Source organism: Sus scrofa, chromosome 12, assembly GCF_054392235.1.
Source record: "Sus scrofa isolate SSC_HxYL_T2T_F1_AM1 chromosome 12, Sscrofa_HxYL_maternal_Yorkshire_Landrace_v2.0, whole genome shotgun sequence".
NCBI classification, from domain to species: Eukaryota; Metazoa; Chordata; class Mammalia; order Artiodactyla; family Suidae; genus Sus; species Sus scrofa.
Window position 1 is genome coordinate 65700128 of NC_139394.1, and position 17377 is coordinate 65717504.

The 17377-nt window shown below is 58.7% G+C and overlaps 1 protein-coding gene across 1 annotated transcript in view; it reads right to left on the minus strand.

The window, feature by feature from the left end:
• SLC5A10 (solute carrier family 5 member 10) overlaps positions 1 to 9191 on the minus strand; it is a 49730-nt gene extending 40539 nt beyond the window's left edge. Inside the window, 7 exon segments of the mRNA NM_001012297.1 lie at positions 668 to 748; positions 968 to 1073; positions 4639 to 4743; positions 5339 to 5398; positions 5735 to 5839; positions 6017 to 6088; positions 9073 to 9191. Of these exon segments, the coding sequence (NP_001012297.1) occupies positions 668 to 748; positions 968 to 1073; positions 4639 to 4743; positions 5339 to 5398; positions 5735 to 5839; positions 6017 to 6088; positions 9073 to 9186 (643 nt within the window). The 5' untranslated portion in view covers positions 9187 to 9191.
• Between the last annotated feature and the right edge of the window lie 8186 nt (positions 9192 to 17377).

Genomic DNA, 17377 nt, shown 5'->3' on the forward strand with positions numbered 1-17377 from the left:
GGTTCCTGCCTGCCTCGGGGGCTGTGCCCACCCCACGCCCCTCCAGATGGGCCTGGCTGCCCGGGTCCCTCTCTTGCAATAGGTCCCAGGGACGGGCCCCTGGGCTGTGAGGGGGCAGGTTCACAGAAGCCCCGCCTTTCCCAAGCAGGAAGCCCGCTGCCCAGACTCCAGGCCCCCTGGAGCCCAGGCCAGGGCCAGCGCTCAGAGCTGCCGAGCAAACACCAGGCAAGGGATGGAACCTACCCGCCACCAGGTCCTGGATCTGAGTCCCGAGGGGACAGTAAAGGCCTCTGGTCGCCCTCCATGGGGTCGTCCTGCTTCGCTGGATGGGGTTCGCTGCCCCCGGCTCCCAGACCGGCTCTCCCGCCCTTCTAACCCCCGCTCCTCCCCCGCCTCTGTCACGTGATTTTAAACAGTGGGGGCAGACGCCAGGCAGTTTGCAGCCTCCGAATTGTCTGCGCCCCCGCCTGCAGCCCCACCTCGCCATCAAGCCCACTTCTGGAGTCAGTTCTGCAGCCAGATGCCAGTGGCCCGGAGCTGGTGACAGATGTACAGATGGGCGGCGGGCGCCCCGGGAGGCCGGCCGGGGCCTGTCTCCCACCTGACCTCGTGCGTGCCGACCCCTGGGCCCCGACAGGGCAGCACCCAGACCCCGCCAGCCGCTCACCTTTGACCGTGAGGATCACGGCCCCCACCACCATGATGAGCGTCTGCAGGGCGTCGGTGTAGATGACGGCGGCCAGGCCCCCTGCGGGAGGACAGCAGGAAGCTGGAGGGGTCCCGCCTCCCGCCGCCGCCCTGTCCCCGGGGGTGGGCTGTGGCCGCGGCCGAGGCCGCAGGGCCAGCTTCGGAAGCCCACCGTCTGCCTCCCGCCGGCCACGTCCCAGGCGGGAGGAGGTGGCCCTCTGCCTCCCGCCGGCCTCGCGCTTTCCGCACCCGCGCCCCCGCCGGCGGGCGGGCGCCGTACCTGCGATGGTGTACAGGGCGGTGATGACGAGCATGAGGCAGGTGGAGAGGTAGAAGTTCCAGCCCAGGCAGATGTGCACGAACAGAGCCCCCGCGTACAGGTCAATCTGGGGACAGGAGGGGGGCTTGTGCAGAGGCCCCGGGGACGCAGGGCCCGGGCGCCACCCACCTGCCCTGCAGCCTTGACGCCTCGCGGACGAGGAAGGGGACACCCCCACCCGCCGGGGGCTGCCGGGAGGTGGAGGAGGTCCCGGCTGTGGACAGGTGGGGCGCAGAGACCTCGCTCATGTCAACAAAGGCCCCGGCCCGCCAGGGAGAGCGCTGCTGTCCGGCCAGCCCTCTGCCTGGGGATGGAGAAGAAGGAGCCCCAGGCCTTGGGTGCCCAGAAGCCAGGACCATGCCTGAGGCTGAGGCTGGTCTCCAGGGGCTGGACTGGACACACGAGGGACAGGAGTCACAGCCCCGGGCTGAGCCTTACGACCTCAGTGCTGGGATGGGCCTCACAGACCAGAGGCCCACCCCCAGCACCGTGCAGCGGGGGCCTGGGAAGGAGGGTGGAGGACTCTGCTTCAGGAACCCGGGGCTGAGCTGGGGCTCCACCCCCTCCGCTTGCAAACCTGCCGTCCTGGGCTTGCCTTTGGGGCCAAGAGGCTCCCAAGAAGCCTGGGCAAGGCCCTGGGTCTGCTGAGCTTGCTGTGCGGGGGACGGCGTGCACACGGCCCAGGGCGCCGGCCCGGCTAGGAGCTGACCAGCCCTCCCAGAGCCAGGCTTGGGGACGCCCTGCTTCTGCTGAGCCTCAGGCCCAGGGGCTCACAGCCCAGATGGGAACCGGGCCTCACTCCAAGGACCACGCTCACCAGTGTGTGGGCTCTTCCAGGTGCTTCCAGGGGAACGGTGGCCCTTCGCTCTGGCCCCCCACTCTGGCTGTGTGTGTGTGGGGGGGGGTGAGCGGGGGTCTCCTTCCAGCCCAGGCTGAGAAGCCCACAGCTGCTGCAGGTCAGCGCAGGAAGGGCCATCCAAGCGCCCTGCCCTCGGACCAGAGGAGACACTGAGACCCAGGGAGAGAAGGGGCTTCCCCAGCTCAGGCCTGGCAGGTACCAGAGACGGCAGTTGCCAGGCGTTGGGAGCAGAGGGGCTCTGGAAAGTAGCAGCCCCGCCTCCCATCTGGCTCAAGACCGCTCCCGGAGGGGAGCCTGGTCTGTGGGCCTGGCCTTCAGGCTCTGGCCAAGCGTCCCTTTAAGAACAGGTGACTGGTCACCCCAGACTGGCTGCCATTCTGCCCTGGCGCCCTGCTGCCTCCAGGCCGTGGCTCGCCCAGGCCCTCTGCCGGGGCCTCCCAGGCACTGCGTCTCGCTGCTCAGGACACAGCCTTCCCAACGTCCTGCCCGGCTGCTCCACTCCTCAGGGACGTCCCTCCAGGGCAGCGGGTCCGAAGAGGGGCACAGTCCGGCAGCCCAGGAACAGCACGGGCAGAGGTGTGGAGGCGGGACCCCGGCGCTGCCTCCCCTCAGAACCCTACACGGCAGCGCAAAGGCTCGCTGCGGCCACGGGAGGAACCTTGGCGCCCCCAGCCCCACCTGACCACTCTCTGTGAACGGCTCTCTCCTGCAGGCCCAGGCCGGCTCCAGCCTGGTGGAAGCTGGGAGCCGCAAGCCCAGCGCCGCACAGCCTGTGTCTGCGTCCCTGCTTTGTGCGTCACCCGACCTCCCGAGCCTCGGGGTCACCCTGTCTGTAACATGGACACGGTTCCGGAAGTGGAGATGCAGGCCCCTGTGCCCGGCCCCCTCCAGCTCTGCTGGCCTCTGCACACCCCCAGGGCCAGGGAAGGGCAGACATCTGAGGAAGCCCCTCCCCTCCACAGCGGGGGCCACAGGGCCCAAAGCCCCCCAGTCAGTCATGAGGCAGGGCCGCGGGCTGTGGGGCTGACCCTGGGGGCTCCAGGGAGGGCGGACCCCACTCCTAGCACCATCCCAGAGGCTTGCAGGGGCCCGAGCCCAGGATGCGGAGGGAGCTGGGCTGAGCTGACTTGCGGGCTGTGCAGATACCCCGGGGCCCACGCAGTTTCTCACGACCCTAAGTTCCCCACGGGCACGTGCCGCCCTGCACTGGCCACCTCCCTGCAGGGACCCCGCTTCCCGCCCTTTGCGAGCAGCAGAGAAGCGGGGCTGGGCCCTGCACCAGCACTTACCACGAGTTTGTCCCTAAACTGTCCATGTCCCCGAGCGCCAACCTGGCCATCACTGTCCCTTCAGTCTTCTGGAAATCTCTCACCTTGGCCGCACTCCCTGCCCCCAACCCGCTGGCCGTGACTGTTGGTCTCCCCAAACACTTCCGCCCGCCCCTGCTGTCTCCACCCTGGGCCTCCCTTTATAAGCCCCTCGCGGGTCCCTCCTGCACTGGGCCTGTTCAGAGGGAGCCCAGAGGTGTCCGCGTCTCCACTGCCCAGCCCGAGGCCCTGCGCCACCCAGCCGTCGCTGCGCGCCCTCCCAGGGCCGAGGCACCGCGTGCTCCAGCCCCACCGGCTCCCCTCAGGGCCAGACCGCTCTCTGCAAAGCAAGTCAGGCCCCTGCTCCTCTCTCTGTCCAGACCTCAGCCCAGGTTTGCTGCTGGGATCACCCTTGCGGCAGTCACTGAGCCTGGACGGCTCTGCCAGCCGAGCTCACCTGCCTGGAGCCAAAGGTCCCGAGAGCTAGAAGTGGGTTCACCGTCACTGCCCCCAGGCCCCGCATACACTAGGTGATCGACAAACAGGCGGGTTTGCACATCTGGGGGGTCGGTGCTGCAGCCCACAGGCAGATCCGGTCAGGAGAGGAGGGGCCCGTGGAGGAAAGGAGGCAGCACCGGCTTGCTGACACCCCGAGGCCCACGCCCAGGCGGAGGCCCAGCCAAGGCTCCCGGGCTGCAGGGGTAGCGGCACAGGATGCCCCCACCGCCCTCCACTGCCTCCCAGTGCACCGGCCTGGGTGCCCCCAGAAGCCTCCAGGCAGGCAGGCCAGTCCTCACGAGGAAGCCCCGGGCTTGGGTCCACCCCGGCTCGCTCAGCCAGAGCGGGGAGCCCGGGACGTGGCGGGGCCACCTCGGAGCCCTCGCAGAGCGAGAGCTGGAGCGGCTGCACGGCCTCGGACAGGCAGGCGCCCGCACCCGAGAGGCCTGGGACCAGCTCCTCGCCCTCGCAGCCTCCCTCTCCCTGCCTGTGATCCAGGGCCGTGGACAGGACGTGCCCAGGCCAGCTTGTCCGCAGGACCAGGCCCGGCCCCGAGGGAAAGGAGGGTCCCCAGAGCCGGGGGGTCGGGGGTTGGGGTCGGGCCCGAGGGTCAGCCGACTGCTGGCGCTGGCGGAGCTGACCACCTCTGACACAGCCTCAGACCAAGGGCTCTGGGCGCCCCCTGGTGGGCAGTTCTGGCTCACTGGGTGCCAGCCTGAGCTGGAACCTCCACACCCTGTATCCAGAACCCGAGCGAAGCGAGACTCTCCAGGCCTGTGGTCTGCCCTCAACGTGCCCAGCTGCTGAGCCTACCTCGGGGCCCGGCACCAGCTGTGTGACCTGGGTAACTGGTGTGCCTCTCTGGGCTTCGCTTTCCCCAGCTGGGTCGGGGAGGCCGGGTCCCTTTGAGGGCCCCGCAGCAGGGGTTCGGGCTCAGCGGGTCCCCGGGCCAGGGGTGGGCGGCTCACCGATATCTTGGTGAAGATGGAGAGCAGCAGCGACAGGACAGACAGGTACATGCGTATCCGCTGGCCGCCGTAGCGCTTCTGGATGTACTCCGGCATGGTGACAATCTGCCGGGCCACAGGGACAGGCGCTAAGCATGCTGAGAGCGGGGCCAGTGTTCAAGGCCGAGAGTCTCTCGAGGCCCCGGCACCGGGGCGGGACGTTCAGGCTAAGGGTTCTGATTACTCGCCGAGGGGCACGGACAGGAGAGGGGCAGGCTGAGACGGGACTGCAGCTGGGGACAGAGCACACGTTTGGAGGCCACTGCGACAGTCCCAGGGAGCGCTGGCCGGATGGGGAAGGTGGCTGACCCACGGAGAGATCCAGGAAACGGAGTCCCGGCGCCCGCCCAGCTGGGGCTGAGGGAGCGGCAGAGTCAAGGACAGGGGAGCTCAGGGGTGCAGCCCAGGTGTGCAGCCTGTGTGCTGGGGTGGATGGCGCATCAGCCCCCGATGCAGCACGCAGGGGCAGCGGGAACCCACACTCAAGGCCCGGGGGGCTCTGTCTTCACGGGTCGACGGGAATGCTCGTTGGACTAACAGCAAGCCCAGAACCGAGAGGTATGGGCTCACTCAGCCGCCAGTGAGGGAAGCCGGGGCCCGCCCAGCACCACCGCCCTCCAGCCAAGGCCCAGGCCGTGCGGGGGCCGCGGGGCAGACTCACCTCCGAGGAGATGTAGATGGGCACAAACACCCAGGCCAGGGCCAGCAGCACGTACGTGGCCTGAGGGGACAGAGCCAGAGTAAGGACAGCAGACACGGAGACGCAGAGGGAACCAGGGGTCTGGAGGCCTGACTTGCCGTGAGAACCTGGGGCAGCCCTGTCCCCGCCCTGCAGCCCTGTAAGCAGATGGCCCAGCCGCGCCCGACGGCTCCCCCCACGTGCCCTTTGGCGCTCCGAGAACTGGCTTCCCCAGGGACGCCACCGGCGGGACGCTGGCTGTCCCCTGCGCCTGGGACCCGCCCCTCTGGCCGCGGAGGGCTTGACTGAGGACGCTCCATCCAGGGCCTGGCAAGGTGCTGCACCCCCACGGCCCGCCCCTGCCCTCTGTGGGCTCACATGCCACTCGAAGCCTGCCACCGCCAGGCCGCCCGCCGCGCCCGAGCCCGCCAGTCCGACGAAGAGGCCCGAGCCCTCGCTGCTGGCAAAGAGGGAGGCTCCAATCTGGAGGAGAGAGAGGAAAAGGCACCGGCTGCAGGCCCACCCGGATGCCCTACCCGCCACCTCCAGCGCCCTGTCCCTCCATGCCCAGCCTGGGGACCCACCCTGGGTGCGGAGGCCACAGGGACGCAGATGCCGGCTGACCACCGGAAGGGGTGGGAGGAGTCAGGGCACACTCACCGGCCACCACATCATGTCCCGGCCCGCCAGGAAGTAGCCGCTCACTGTGTTCCTGCTGGCCCGGCATGAAGACTGCAAGAACAGAGGCAGAAGTTGGGGCACTTGTGTGCAGCTGGAGGGACTGTGCAGAACTGGTGGCTCCCCAAAAAGCTAAACGCACAAATTAGCCCAGCACCTAGGAAATCTGTTCCTCCCGGAGAACTGGGAGCAGGTGCTCGAGCAGAACTTGTACAGGCTGTTCACAGCGGCCCAAATGCTCATCAGCTGCTGGAGGGATGAGCAAAGGGGTGCCTGTCGTATCCCAGGCAGGACAAGGAGTCCGTGGGGACACCTGTCCCGACGCGTGTCCATCCACGGCAGGGCTGGATCCTCCTGCCTCCTCCCCACTCCCCCCAGCGATGTGGTGCTCAACTGTCTGCCGCCACTCAAAGCTTTTGATTCGGCTGCGGCTTGCCTCTCCCTCAGCTGCGCCCCCTGCCAACTTCCTCTCTGTGTGCCTGTCGTCCAGCCTACGGAATGCCACGCAGTCTGAAGACTAGCAGTCTCAGGCAGGATGGCCACGTCCGGCTGTGTGGACTGTGCACTGCACAACCTCCAGAGCAGCTCTGCTCTTAGCCCCTGCTTTTTCCTGACATGTCTGCTCGTCTTCAAGGATAGAGTGGGCATCGCCAATTGCCTATTTTATTTCCACTTCCCTTCGCAGCAGCTGGCTTGAGTGGTCCTGACCCAACGTCCAGCTCCAGGGCTCCTGAGTCATCCAAGCCACAGAGCCCATGGCATTCCTGGTCTGGGCGGTCATGGGCTTAAGAGGATGCAAAGTGCAGTTTGCCCCTCGCCTCCAAGGAGGGGCGAGGAAGCTGGGGCCCTGGACCTGCTAGTGGTCACGTAGATCTAGTTAATATTCACCGAAGGCCCGAGGGGCAGTGTTGGTTCTGAGCGCTTCACCTGTGTGAAGTCGGTCTTTACAAAGCCCCATGAAGTAGGTACTGTGGTCATCCCCATGTTAGCAATACAACGCCAAGGCTTCCAGAGGAGAAGGACAGCTGGCCAGCGAGCAGTGGGGTCAGGATTTGAACCCAGACTCAGCTGACAGGCTGGACATCTCACTCCACCAGGGAAACGAGGCTGAGGACAAAGCCACACAGGGCTGGGCGCTGAGAGAACGCAGGGACGTGCAGCCATCGCCTCCCTGGAGCACACCGAACCTGAAGCCTTCCCTGTTGCTTGACTTTTCAGTATGGCCGTTTGAGCTCATTTGACATGGGTTTTCTCTCACTTGTTAACAGATATGCTGAGAGATGCAAGGGCTCAGCTCCAGGTCCCTCCTCCAAGAAGGCCTCTGTAAAGCCCCTCCCCAACCTACCCTCAGAGCCCCTCTGCAGGCTGCACCTGTCCAGCTGGCTCTGTCTGCACTGGGTCTTGAGCACCCCTGTCTAACCACTGCAGGGCCCAGCCCCAGCCCCCTCCTCACGGGACCCAGCTCCTGGCCCCCGGCCAGCAGCATCTCCTCCTGCTACAGGAGCAGTAGGGGTCTGCCTGGAGGGACAGTCAGAACTCCCGAAGCCCCACTGCCTGTGGTGCCAGCTGCAGTGGGAGAGGTGGGAGGGGTGGGACCTGGGCCGCAAGGCTGTCGGCCAATCACAGGTGGCAGAGGGCTTGGCCTCTGACACCCAGGACACCCTCTTAGAGGTGCACTTGCAACAGACCCCCCACCGTGCTGGCCTGGCTCTTCCAGGTCTTGGGGCCCTCAGCACCTGGCTCTCACCACTCGGCACCCAGGAAGCCTCCACTGCAGGCCCCCTCTGCGCCCCCCACCCCAGCGCGCCCAGGAACATCGGATGTTCATATCCCCTGACGCTTTGTGCTCCTCGGAACAGCCGTGAGACGTGGGCTATACAGACCGCGTGGTGTGTTGGAGGAAAGGGGCCCAGGAGGTTAGGTAAGGGCTCCAGGAACACAGGCGGAGCCGGCCCCCCTGACAGCCAGCATGGGGCTGCTTGGGCTTCACCGAGTTAACTCCAAAGCTGCTGCTGCTGCTCCCGGCTCTGCTCCACCTCCTGCGCTCACACCTCCCGCTACAGAACCAAGGGCGGCAGCGGGGCCCTTACACCTGGGCCGCTCAAGTAGGAAGGCCCCTGCCCCCACTCAGGGACGCGGGACTTGGGCCCAGGCAGGTGACACATCTGTCTTACAGATCAAGACCCTGAGGCCCAGAAAGCCAAGCGATGCCCTGGAAGCTGGAGCTGTGGATATGGCCAGGCTCCTGCTCTTGGGCCCCAGGCTTAGGCCCCGGCCAGGGGAGCCGGGAAAGGGGACTCATCCTCCCCAGGAGAGGACGGCCAGGGCCAGGGCTCAGGATGCTGGCCTGAGGGCCCTGGGGACAAGGACAAGGAGCCTGACCTCTGCAAATGCAAGGCTGCTGGCTTGTGTCCGCCTCCCACTGGGAAGCCACCAAGGTCAGCGCTAGGAGAGCAAGGAGCCCCTCCCCTCTGTGCAGGGCCCTGGGGTTCACCGGGCAGGGGGCCACCTGCAAACGGGGCTGGCCTTTGCCCGGACAGTGGGGGACAGGTGATGTGCCAGTGCCTGCACAGAGGGCACGGCCACCGGAGGCTGGTGACTAATCACTCCTCTCTTATCAATGGTGGCAGCATGGCCTGTGGACTCGGCTAGGCTGGCCCAGCGGGTGCGGGTGCAGCCACGAAGCCCTGTGACGTGTCCTGCAGGGAGATGTTCGCCCCCTGAGCACGTGTGACACCGGGCCCGAGGCCAGGAAGAGAGGGCGCTGTGCCCAGGCCCCCAGCTTGTGGGTGCCCAGAAGCCCACAGGGCTCCCGCTCAGCTGCCCTCAGAGACCTTCCTGCTCCTCCGTCTAGAGATTGAGAAGCTGCCGCCGGAGGGAGAGGGGCTTGGCCAAGGCCTCCCACGAAGCTCCCCGGGCTGGGAGGAGGACCCAGAGGGCACCCCGTCTCCAGGGAGATGCTGTGATGCCCGGGGACGCGCCGGCCGGTTCCCGCCCCCCGGCACCCGCCCTGGCCGGAGCCACCACCGTCCTCTCACCCATACGCCCACGGCCATGTTCACGGCGAAGTACACAGCGACGATGACGACGTCGGCCACGCTGAGCTGCGGCCCGGGAGCGTGGGGGTCGCTGGAGGAGTTGTCGGCCGCCATCCTGCAGCAGGGGCCAGCTCCGACTGAGGGCCTGAGGCCCAGGCCAGGGCAGAAAGCGCCTCCCGGCAGGCAGGCGGGCGGCAGGCAATTGATGATTAAACCGAGCTGACCGCAGCATCTCCAGCCCACGGCGGCGCGGCCGTGTGCGGGAAGCGGCTTCAAAGGGCAGCTCTCCCGCCGCGGTGGGGAGCGCTGGGGAGGGGCCTCCCCAACCTCCAGGGAGGCCTGGGAAGGGAAGGGAGTTTCGTGGACTCAAGGCAGCCAGGAGTCCCGGGAAGAAAGGGCTCATCACCGAACGGGTGGCTCGCCCAGCGTGTCCGTCGGATAAGGGGCCTGGAGGGCTGGGGACGCCACTGCCATGGCGGCACATCCCTCTGCAGCCATCGGGCCACGAGGACCGAGGCGGACTGGGGATGGTGACTGGCGTCTTGTGCCCACGTCTGGCCATGACAGTCCTGCTCCTCTTACGTCCTGCTGGACAACAAAGTCTTGTCGCCCAATCTCCTGCTCTCTTTTGACCAGGCCCAGCCCCACCCGACCCTCCTCTCAGGGGCCCACGGCCGTCCAGGACCTCGGAGGGACCCATACCCAGCAAGCGCCTGCCAGGGGGCGGGAACCACACTTGGCTTTTCTGCCTGTTGTCCCGTTGTGTGCTCAGAGTGGGCCATGTGGGTCGCGTCAAGGGACAGAGCAGGAGGCTGGCCACCCGTCACTGCAGGGCCACTTGAGGGGCAGGACTGGGCTTTGGCTCCACCTCTGACCCCAGATACTCCCTGGTTTTTTGTTGTTGTTGTTGTTTTTTAGCTTTTTAGGGTCGCACCCATGGCATACGGAGATTCGCAGGCTAGGAGTCAAATCAGAGCCACAGCCACCAGCCTACACCACAGCCACAGCAACACAGGATCCCAGTCGCATCTGCAACCTACGCAACATAGCTCACGGCAACGCCAGATCCTTAACCCACTGAGCGAGGCCAGGGATCGAACCCGCACCCTCATGGTTCCTAGTCGGATCCGTTTCCCCTGCACCATGACGGGAGCTCCCCAGTGCCCCCTGTTGGTAGCATTGATGGCTCTGGTGGTACCGGGTCCTCCCCGCTCAGAGGCTCGCTCCCTAACTGCATTGGTGTGCACAGCGGGATGGGACTCAGCGACACGGCCCGTGACTTGGCAAAGCAGTCGCAGTTTAACCGGGACCCGCAGCCCTGCCCGAAGTGTTAATGAGTGAGCGGCCAGCACCGGGAACTCCCTGGCCTGTGAAACCGACCGTGCCTGTTACTGAGGAGACAAGGCGAAGGGTTTAAAGATTAACCCTCACGTGTGCGACCAGACAGGGAGCAAGAATTCAGTCACTGCTTCCAGCAAAGTCAGGCGGGCTCTTCTCCAGCCAACCAGCCTCTCCTACGGTTCTACTGCCCAAGCTGTTGCTAGAAAAGTATCATGCCTGCACGCACCGGCCTGGGTGAGGTCCAGATTCGGAACTCTGCTCCCCCAGAGCAGCAGCAGCTGAAAGCAGTCTCTGGCCCGCTCTTCTCAGCCTGGGTCTCAGAGGGACACAAAGCGCTTAGAGGCAACCCCGCCAACACCTCCACCTTCTGCTCAAAAGGCCTGGGGAAAGGAGGCCGTGAGGAGCTGCCCGACAGGCACAGGGAGAGGGGGCTGTGGAGGAGACAAAGGGGAGATTCTGCAGGGAAGCCCAAGACCAGGAGCCCGACAAGGGAGCTCACCCACCGCGTCCAACATGGACCAGAGGCCCTGCCGGAGTGGCCGGGCCAGAAACAGACTTAAAGCCGTCAGAGCCAGAAAGGGAGAAGTAGAGTGGTCTCCATTTGCAGGCGACATGCGCATATGTATAAAAAGCCCTGGATAAGCAATGCGGTCCTGCTGCAGAGCCCTGGGAACTATATCCAGTTACCTAGACGGAGCGGGATAGAGGAGGACGTGTGCAGAAGGAGGGATGGACGGATGTGTGACGGGGTCACCCTGCCGCACAGGAGAAAACTGACAGCACACTGTAAACCAGCTGTAATGGAAAAATAAAAATCATTTAAAAACCCTCAACACGCCCCCCCAAGCCCCTGTTAAATCTAATCAACAACATCTGTAAAGTTGCAGAACACAAAACTCACAAAACTCAGTAGTGTTGCTACACAGTAACAACAAATGATCTGAAAAGTAAAAAAAGAAAACAACTCCATCTGGAGTTCCGGTCATGGCGCAGTGGTTAACGAATCCGACTAGGAACAAAGGGGTTGCGGGGTCGATCCCTGGCCTTGCTTAGCGGGTTAAGGATCCGGCGTTGCCGTGAGCTGTGGTGTGGGTCGCAGACACGGCTTGGATCCCGCGTTGCTGTGGCTCTGGCGTAGGCCGGTGGCTATGGCTCCGATTAGACCCCTAGCCTGGGAACCTCCATATGCCGTGGGAAGTGGCCCTAGCAAAGGCAAAAAGCCGAGAAACAGAAAGAAAAGAAAAGAAAAAGAAAATGACTTCATTTACAATAGCAACAAAAACAATAAAATACTTAGGAATAAACTTAACCCAGGAGGTGAAAGATCCCAACTCTGAAAACTACGAGACACTGATGAGCCTGAAAGAGATGCAGATAAAGGGAAAGGCACCCTGTGCTCACAGAGAGAAGAGTGACGATGCTGAAAACGTCGGCACTTCCAAAGGCTATTGACAGACTCAGGGCAAAATCCCTATCGAGAGTCCAAGGCCCTTTTTTTGCATAAGTAGAACAAGCAATCCTAAAATTTATATGGAACCCCAAATACCCCAAATAGCCAAAACAAGCCTGAGAAAGAACTACAAAGCTGGAGGCACCACACGTCCTGACGTTAAGCCGTACTATAAAGCTCTACTATCAAAACAGAGTGATACTGGCATAAAAACAGATGAATATGTCAGTGGAACAGAACTGAGAGCCCAGAAACAAACCCAAACATGCACAAATAATATTCGACAAGGGAGCCAAGAACATTTAATGAGAAAAGACAGTCTTTTCAATAGATGGTGCTGTGGAGTTCCCGCTGTGGTGCAGCAGAAACAAATCCGAATAGGAACCATGAGGTTACGGGTTCGATCCCTGGCCGTGCTCAGTGGGTTAACGATTCGGCATTGCCGTGAGCTGTGGTGTAGGTTGCAGACGCGGCTCGGATCCCGAGTTGCTGTGGCTCTGGCGTAGGCCGGTGGCTACAGCTCCGATTCAACCCCTAGCCTGGGAACCTCCATATGCCGAGGGAGCGGCCCAAGAAATAGCAACAACAACAACAAAAAAAAGCCAAAAGCCAAAAAAAAAACCAAAAAAACAAAAAAAACAAAAACAAACCCACAAAGAGAACCATATCAAACTAAAAGGCTTCTTTCTGCACATCAAAAGACACCATTGACAAAGTGGAAAGACAACCTACAGAAGGGAAGAAAATATTTACAAATCTGTATAAGGGATTAATATCCAAAAAATAATTCATACAGGAGTTCCCGTCGTGGCTCAGCAGAAATGAATCAAACGGGTATCCATGAGGATGAGAGTTCAATCCCTGGTCTCACTCAGTGGAATAAGGATCCAGTGCTGCCGTGAGCTGTGGTGTAGGTCACAGATGTGGCTCAGATCCTGCATTGTTGTGGCTGTGGTGGAGGCCGGTGGCTACAGCTCCAGTTTGACTCCTAGCCTGGGAACCTCCATATGCCACAGGGGCGGCCCTAAGAAGACAAAAAAAAAAAGTCCAACTTAAAACTGGGCAAAAGACCTAAATTGGTATTTTTCAAAGAAAGATACAGCGATGCCCAAAGGGTAACGTGAAAAGATGCCCACCATCACCAGGTGTCAGGGACGCGCAGATCAAAACGACAACGAGCTGCCACACAATGAAATTTTCACAATATTTCTGAAAGAGATTCAAGACCTAAGTGCATGGAAACACACCCCTGTTCATGGGCTGGAAGACAGTATCGTTAAAATGGCAACACTCCCAGCATTTCGCCCTTTGGCTGTCATTCCGAGAGGAATCCCACCGGCAGGCTGTTAATTTCCAGTGTAGAGAAAGAGCTGGTGGTCGCTTGCTGGTCTTACATCTTGCGCCTTCGCTGAACTTTGCGTTTACTGGGTTTTGGGTGAGGATTCTTTAGGGTTTTCTACAGATGAGACGATGTCACCTGAGGCCAGAGTGGGTTTTCCTCCCTCCGTTCCAGTCTGTGGGACTTTCGTTTCTCGCCTCATCTCCCTGCTTGGAGCGTCCAGCACAAGGACAAACAGGCGGAGCGAGACGACACCTTCCCTTCCCTGTTCTTGCGTTGGGGGAAGAGTCTGCCTCACACCGTCAAGTACAATCTTAGCTGTGGGGTTTCATAGAGGACTCCTCCCAGGCGGAGAAACCTAAGTGTTGTGAGTCTGAATGTTGTTATCCTTAAAATGCGTTGTTTTTCAACTGCTTCTTTGGCATCAATCGTGATGATCGTGTGCGGATCCCTCTTCATTCCATTGGTGTGGCCAGAACACTGAGTTTTTTTTTTAATGGAGATCGTTGAATGCCTGGGGTAAACTGCACGTGGTCACGGGCACAGTCTTCGTTACGATTCTGGATGTGATCTGCTAGTGTTTGCTGAGGACGGCCCATCTATGTGCCTAAGAGATGGGGCCGACGACTTCTCACGAAAACGCTGTCTTCTCTTGTGATGTCTTTGGCTGTGGCATCAGGGTAAGGCTGGCCTCACAGAAGGAGTCAGGAAGTGTCCTCTCCTTGTCTTAGTTCAGGCTGCCATCATGGCAAAACACCACAGCCAGGGTGGCAACAAAAACCATTTATCTTCTCAGAGCTCTGGACGCTGGGAGTCCCAGAACAAGGGGCCAGTTGTTTCTTTCCCGGTGAGAGCGCCCTTTCTCTCTGGTCGACGGCTGCCTTCGCACCTGTCCTGACAGGGAAGGGGGGGAGGGGAGGAGGGAGAGAGAGCAGGTAACACAGAGCCCGGGGGGGGGGGGGGGAATGGAGGGGGAGAGAGCAGAATGAGCTAGAGAGAGAGATCCTATCTTCTTAAAAGACTAATCTTACTGGAGCGGGGAGGGCCCCAACGTTATCACCTCATAATCTAACCTAAATCACTCCACAAAGGTCCTATCTCAAAATACAGTCACTTTAGGGGTTGGGGGCTTCAAAAGAGGAATTCTGGGAGGATGCATTTGGTCCGTAACGCTCCCCTTGAATTTTTGGAAGGGTTTAGGAAGCGTTGGTGTTGATTCTTTAACTGTTTGTTAGAATTCATCAGTGAAGCCACTGGGTACGGGGCCTTTCTTTGTCGGAATTTTTTGGGTTACTAATTCAATCTCCTCACTTGTTACAGGTGTGTTCAGACTTGGCTCCTTCTGGAGTCAGTTTTGGCAGCTTGTGTGCTTCTAGGACTGTGTCCAGTTCGTCTAGGTTACCCAGTCGGCTGGCGTGCTTCCTGCTAATCCTTCTTGCTTCTGTCAGGTCAGTAGTAATGGCCCCACTGCCCTTCTGCATTCAGTAATTTGAGTCTTTGCTGGTTTTTTCCTTAGTCAATCCAGCTAACAGTTTGTCAGTTTTGCTGATCTTTCCAACAAAAGATCTTTTGTTGCTTTCATGACTTTCTCCATTGTTTTTCGATTTTCGATTTTGCTTATCTCTAATTGCTGCCATTTACACCTCCTGCTCACTCTGGGTTTATCTTCAGTTCTTTAAGGGGTTCCATTAGGTTATTTATGTGAGATCTTTCTTTTTTCAATGTAGCCATTCAAAGCTATTCATTTCTCTCGGAAGAGTATTTTTTACTGTATCACACAATCTCATTTTCATTCATCTAAAAGTATTCTCTTTCAAAGTATTTTCTAATGCACCTTCTAATTTCTATTATCCTGAATTTTTAAAAATATGTTCTCTAATTTCCATGTATTTGTGTATTTTCCAGTTTTCCTTCTGTTACTGATTTCTGCTTCATTACACTGTGGTTAGAAAACATACATTGTATGATCTCAGGCGCTTTTTTTTTCCTCCCCAAACATGCAGCAGATGGAAGTTCCCAGGCCAAGGATGGGATCCGAGCCACAGCTATGACCTATACCGCAGCTGCAGCAATGCTAGATCCTTAACACACTGTGCCAGGCCAGAGACCGAACCCACACCTAGTCAGCAACCTAAGCCACTGCAGAGACACCAGATCCTTAACCTGCTGTGCCACAACCACAAGAGGAACTCCTGGTTTCAGTCATTTAAAATGTATTGAGACTTGCTTTGTGGTTTATCATATGGTCTATCCTAGGGAATGGTCTATGTGCACTTGAGAATATGTATTCTGTTCTTGTTGGGTCGAATGTTCTGTACATGTTCATTAAGTCTAACTGGTTTACTGCATTATTTAAGTCCTCTATTTGCCTAGTGACCATTTATCTAGTTGTCATTATTAAAGTGGGCATTGATGTCTCCAACCATCACCAACGATTGCTGAATTGTCTATTTGTCCCTTCAATTCTATCAGTTTTTCCTTCGTGTTTTGCAGCTCTGTTGTCAGGCACATACGTGATTTTTTTCTTTTTCTTTTTCTTTTTTTTTTTTTTTTTTTGTCTTTTTACCTTTTCTAGGGCTGTTCCCGTGGCATATGGAGATTCCCAGGCTACGGGTCTAATTGGAGCTACAGCCACCGGCCTACACCAGAGCCACAGCAATGCGGGATCCAAGCCACATCTGCAACCTACACCACAGCTCACGGCAATGCCAGATCCTTAACCCACTGAGCCAGGCCAGGGATCGAACTCGCAACCTCATGGTTCCTATTCAGATTTGTTAACCACTGCGCCATGACGGGAACTCCCACATACGTAATTTTTATATTGTTTTAATGAATTGACCCTTTTATAATCATATATCATTCTTTGTCCTTTGTGGGAATTTTTGTCTTAAAGTCTACTTTTTTTTTTTTTGTCTTTTGTCTTTTCAGGGCTGCACCCGAGGCATATGGAGGTTCCCAGGCTAGGGGTTTAATTAGAGCTGTAGCCACCAGCTTACGTCAGAGCCACAGCAACTTGGGATCCAAGCCACATCTGTGACCTACACCACAGTTCACAGCAACGCCAGTTCCTTAACCCTCTGAACATGGCCAGGGATCAAACCTGCAACCTCATGGTTTCTAGTTGGATTTGTTAAACCACTGAGCTACAAGAGAACTCCTCTACTTATTCTGATACATATATTTTTTTTGTCTTTTTGCCATTTCTTGGGCCACTCCCACAGCATATGGAGGTTGCCAGGCTAGGGGTCGAGTCAGAGGTGTAGCCACCGGCCTACACCAGAGCCACAGCAACGAGGGATCCGAGCCGAGTCTGTGACCTACACCACAGCTCATGGCAATGCTGGATCCTTAACCCACTGAGCAAGGCTAGGGATTGAACCCACAACTTCATGGTTCCTAGTCAGATTCGTTAACCACTGCACCATGACAGGAAGGCCATACTTTTTCTGATATTTGTATAGCCAATTCTCTTTTGGTTACTCTTTCCATTATGTATCTTTTCCCAACTTGTTACTTTTACCTTTGTGTTTCTGGAAACAAAGTAATTATTTTGTATTGTGTATATTTGGATCATTAAAAAAAAATCCATCTTGCCAATGTCTTTCTTTTGATTGGAAAGTCCAATTAATTTACATTAATATAATTACTAGCAAAGCAGCACTCGTTTCAGCCAGTTTTCCATACGTCGTATCTTCTTTTCAGCCTCCATTCCTTCACTGCTCCCTTTGTGGTGTTACACAGGTATTTTTAGTCTACTATTTTGATCTTCTTTTTTAAAATTTTTTCCTCTTTTCCTTTCTTTTGCTGTGCATTTTTATCTTTGTGATTGCCCTGGGAATTACAATCAATATCCTAATGTGATGGCTAATTTTACGAGCCAACTCGGCTAGGTCATGGTACCCAGTTTTTTGTCAAACCAGTCTAAGAGTTTTTGTGAAGGTTTTTTATTTTTAAATACTTTATTTTCAGAGCAGTTTTCCAAGCAACATCGAGCAGCAGGTGCAGAGATTTGCCATATGGCCCGAGCCCCAACACATGCACTGTCTTTCCACTGTCAGTACCCGCCCCCCGCCCCCGCCCCCCCCCCCCCCCCCGAGAGGTACATTGGTCACAACGGGTGAATGTGCACCTGCACATCATCACCATTCAAAGTCCACAGTTCAGAGTTTTCT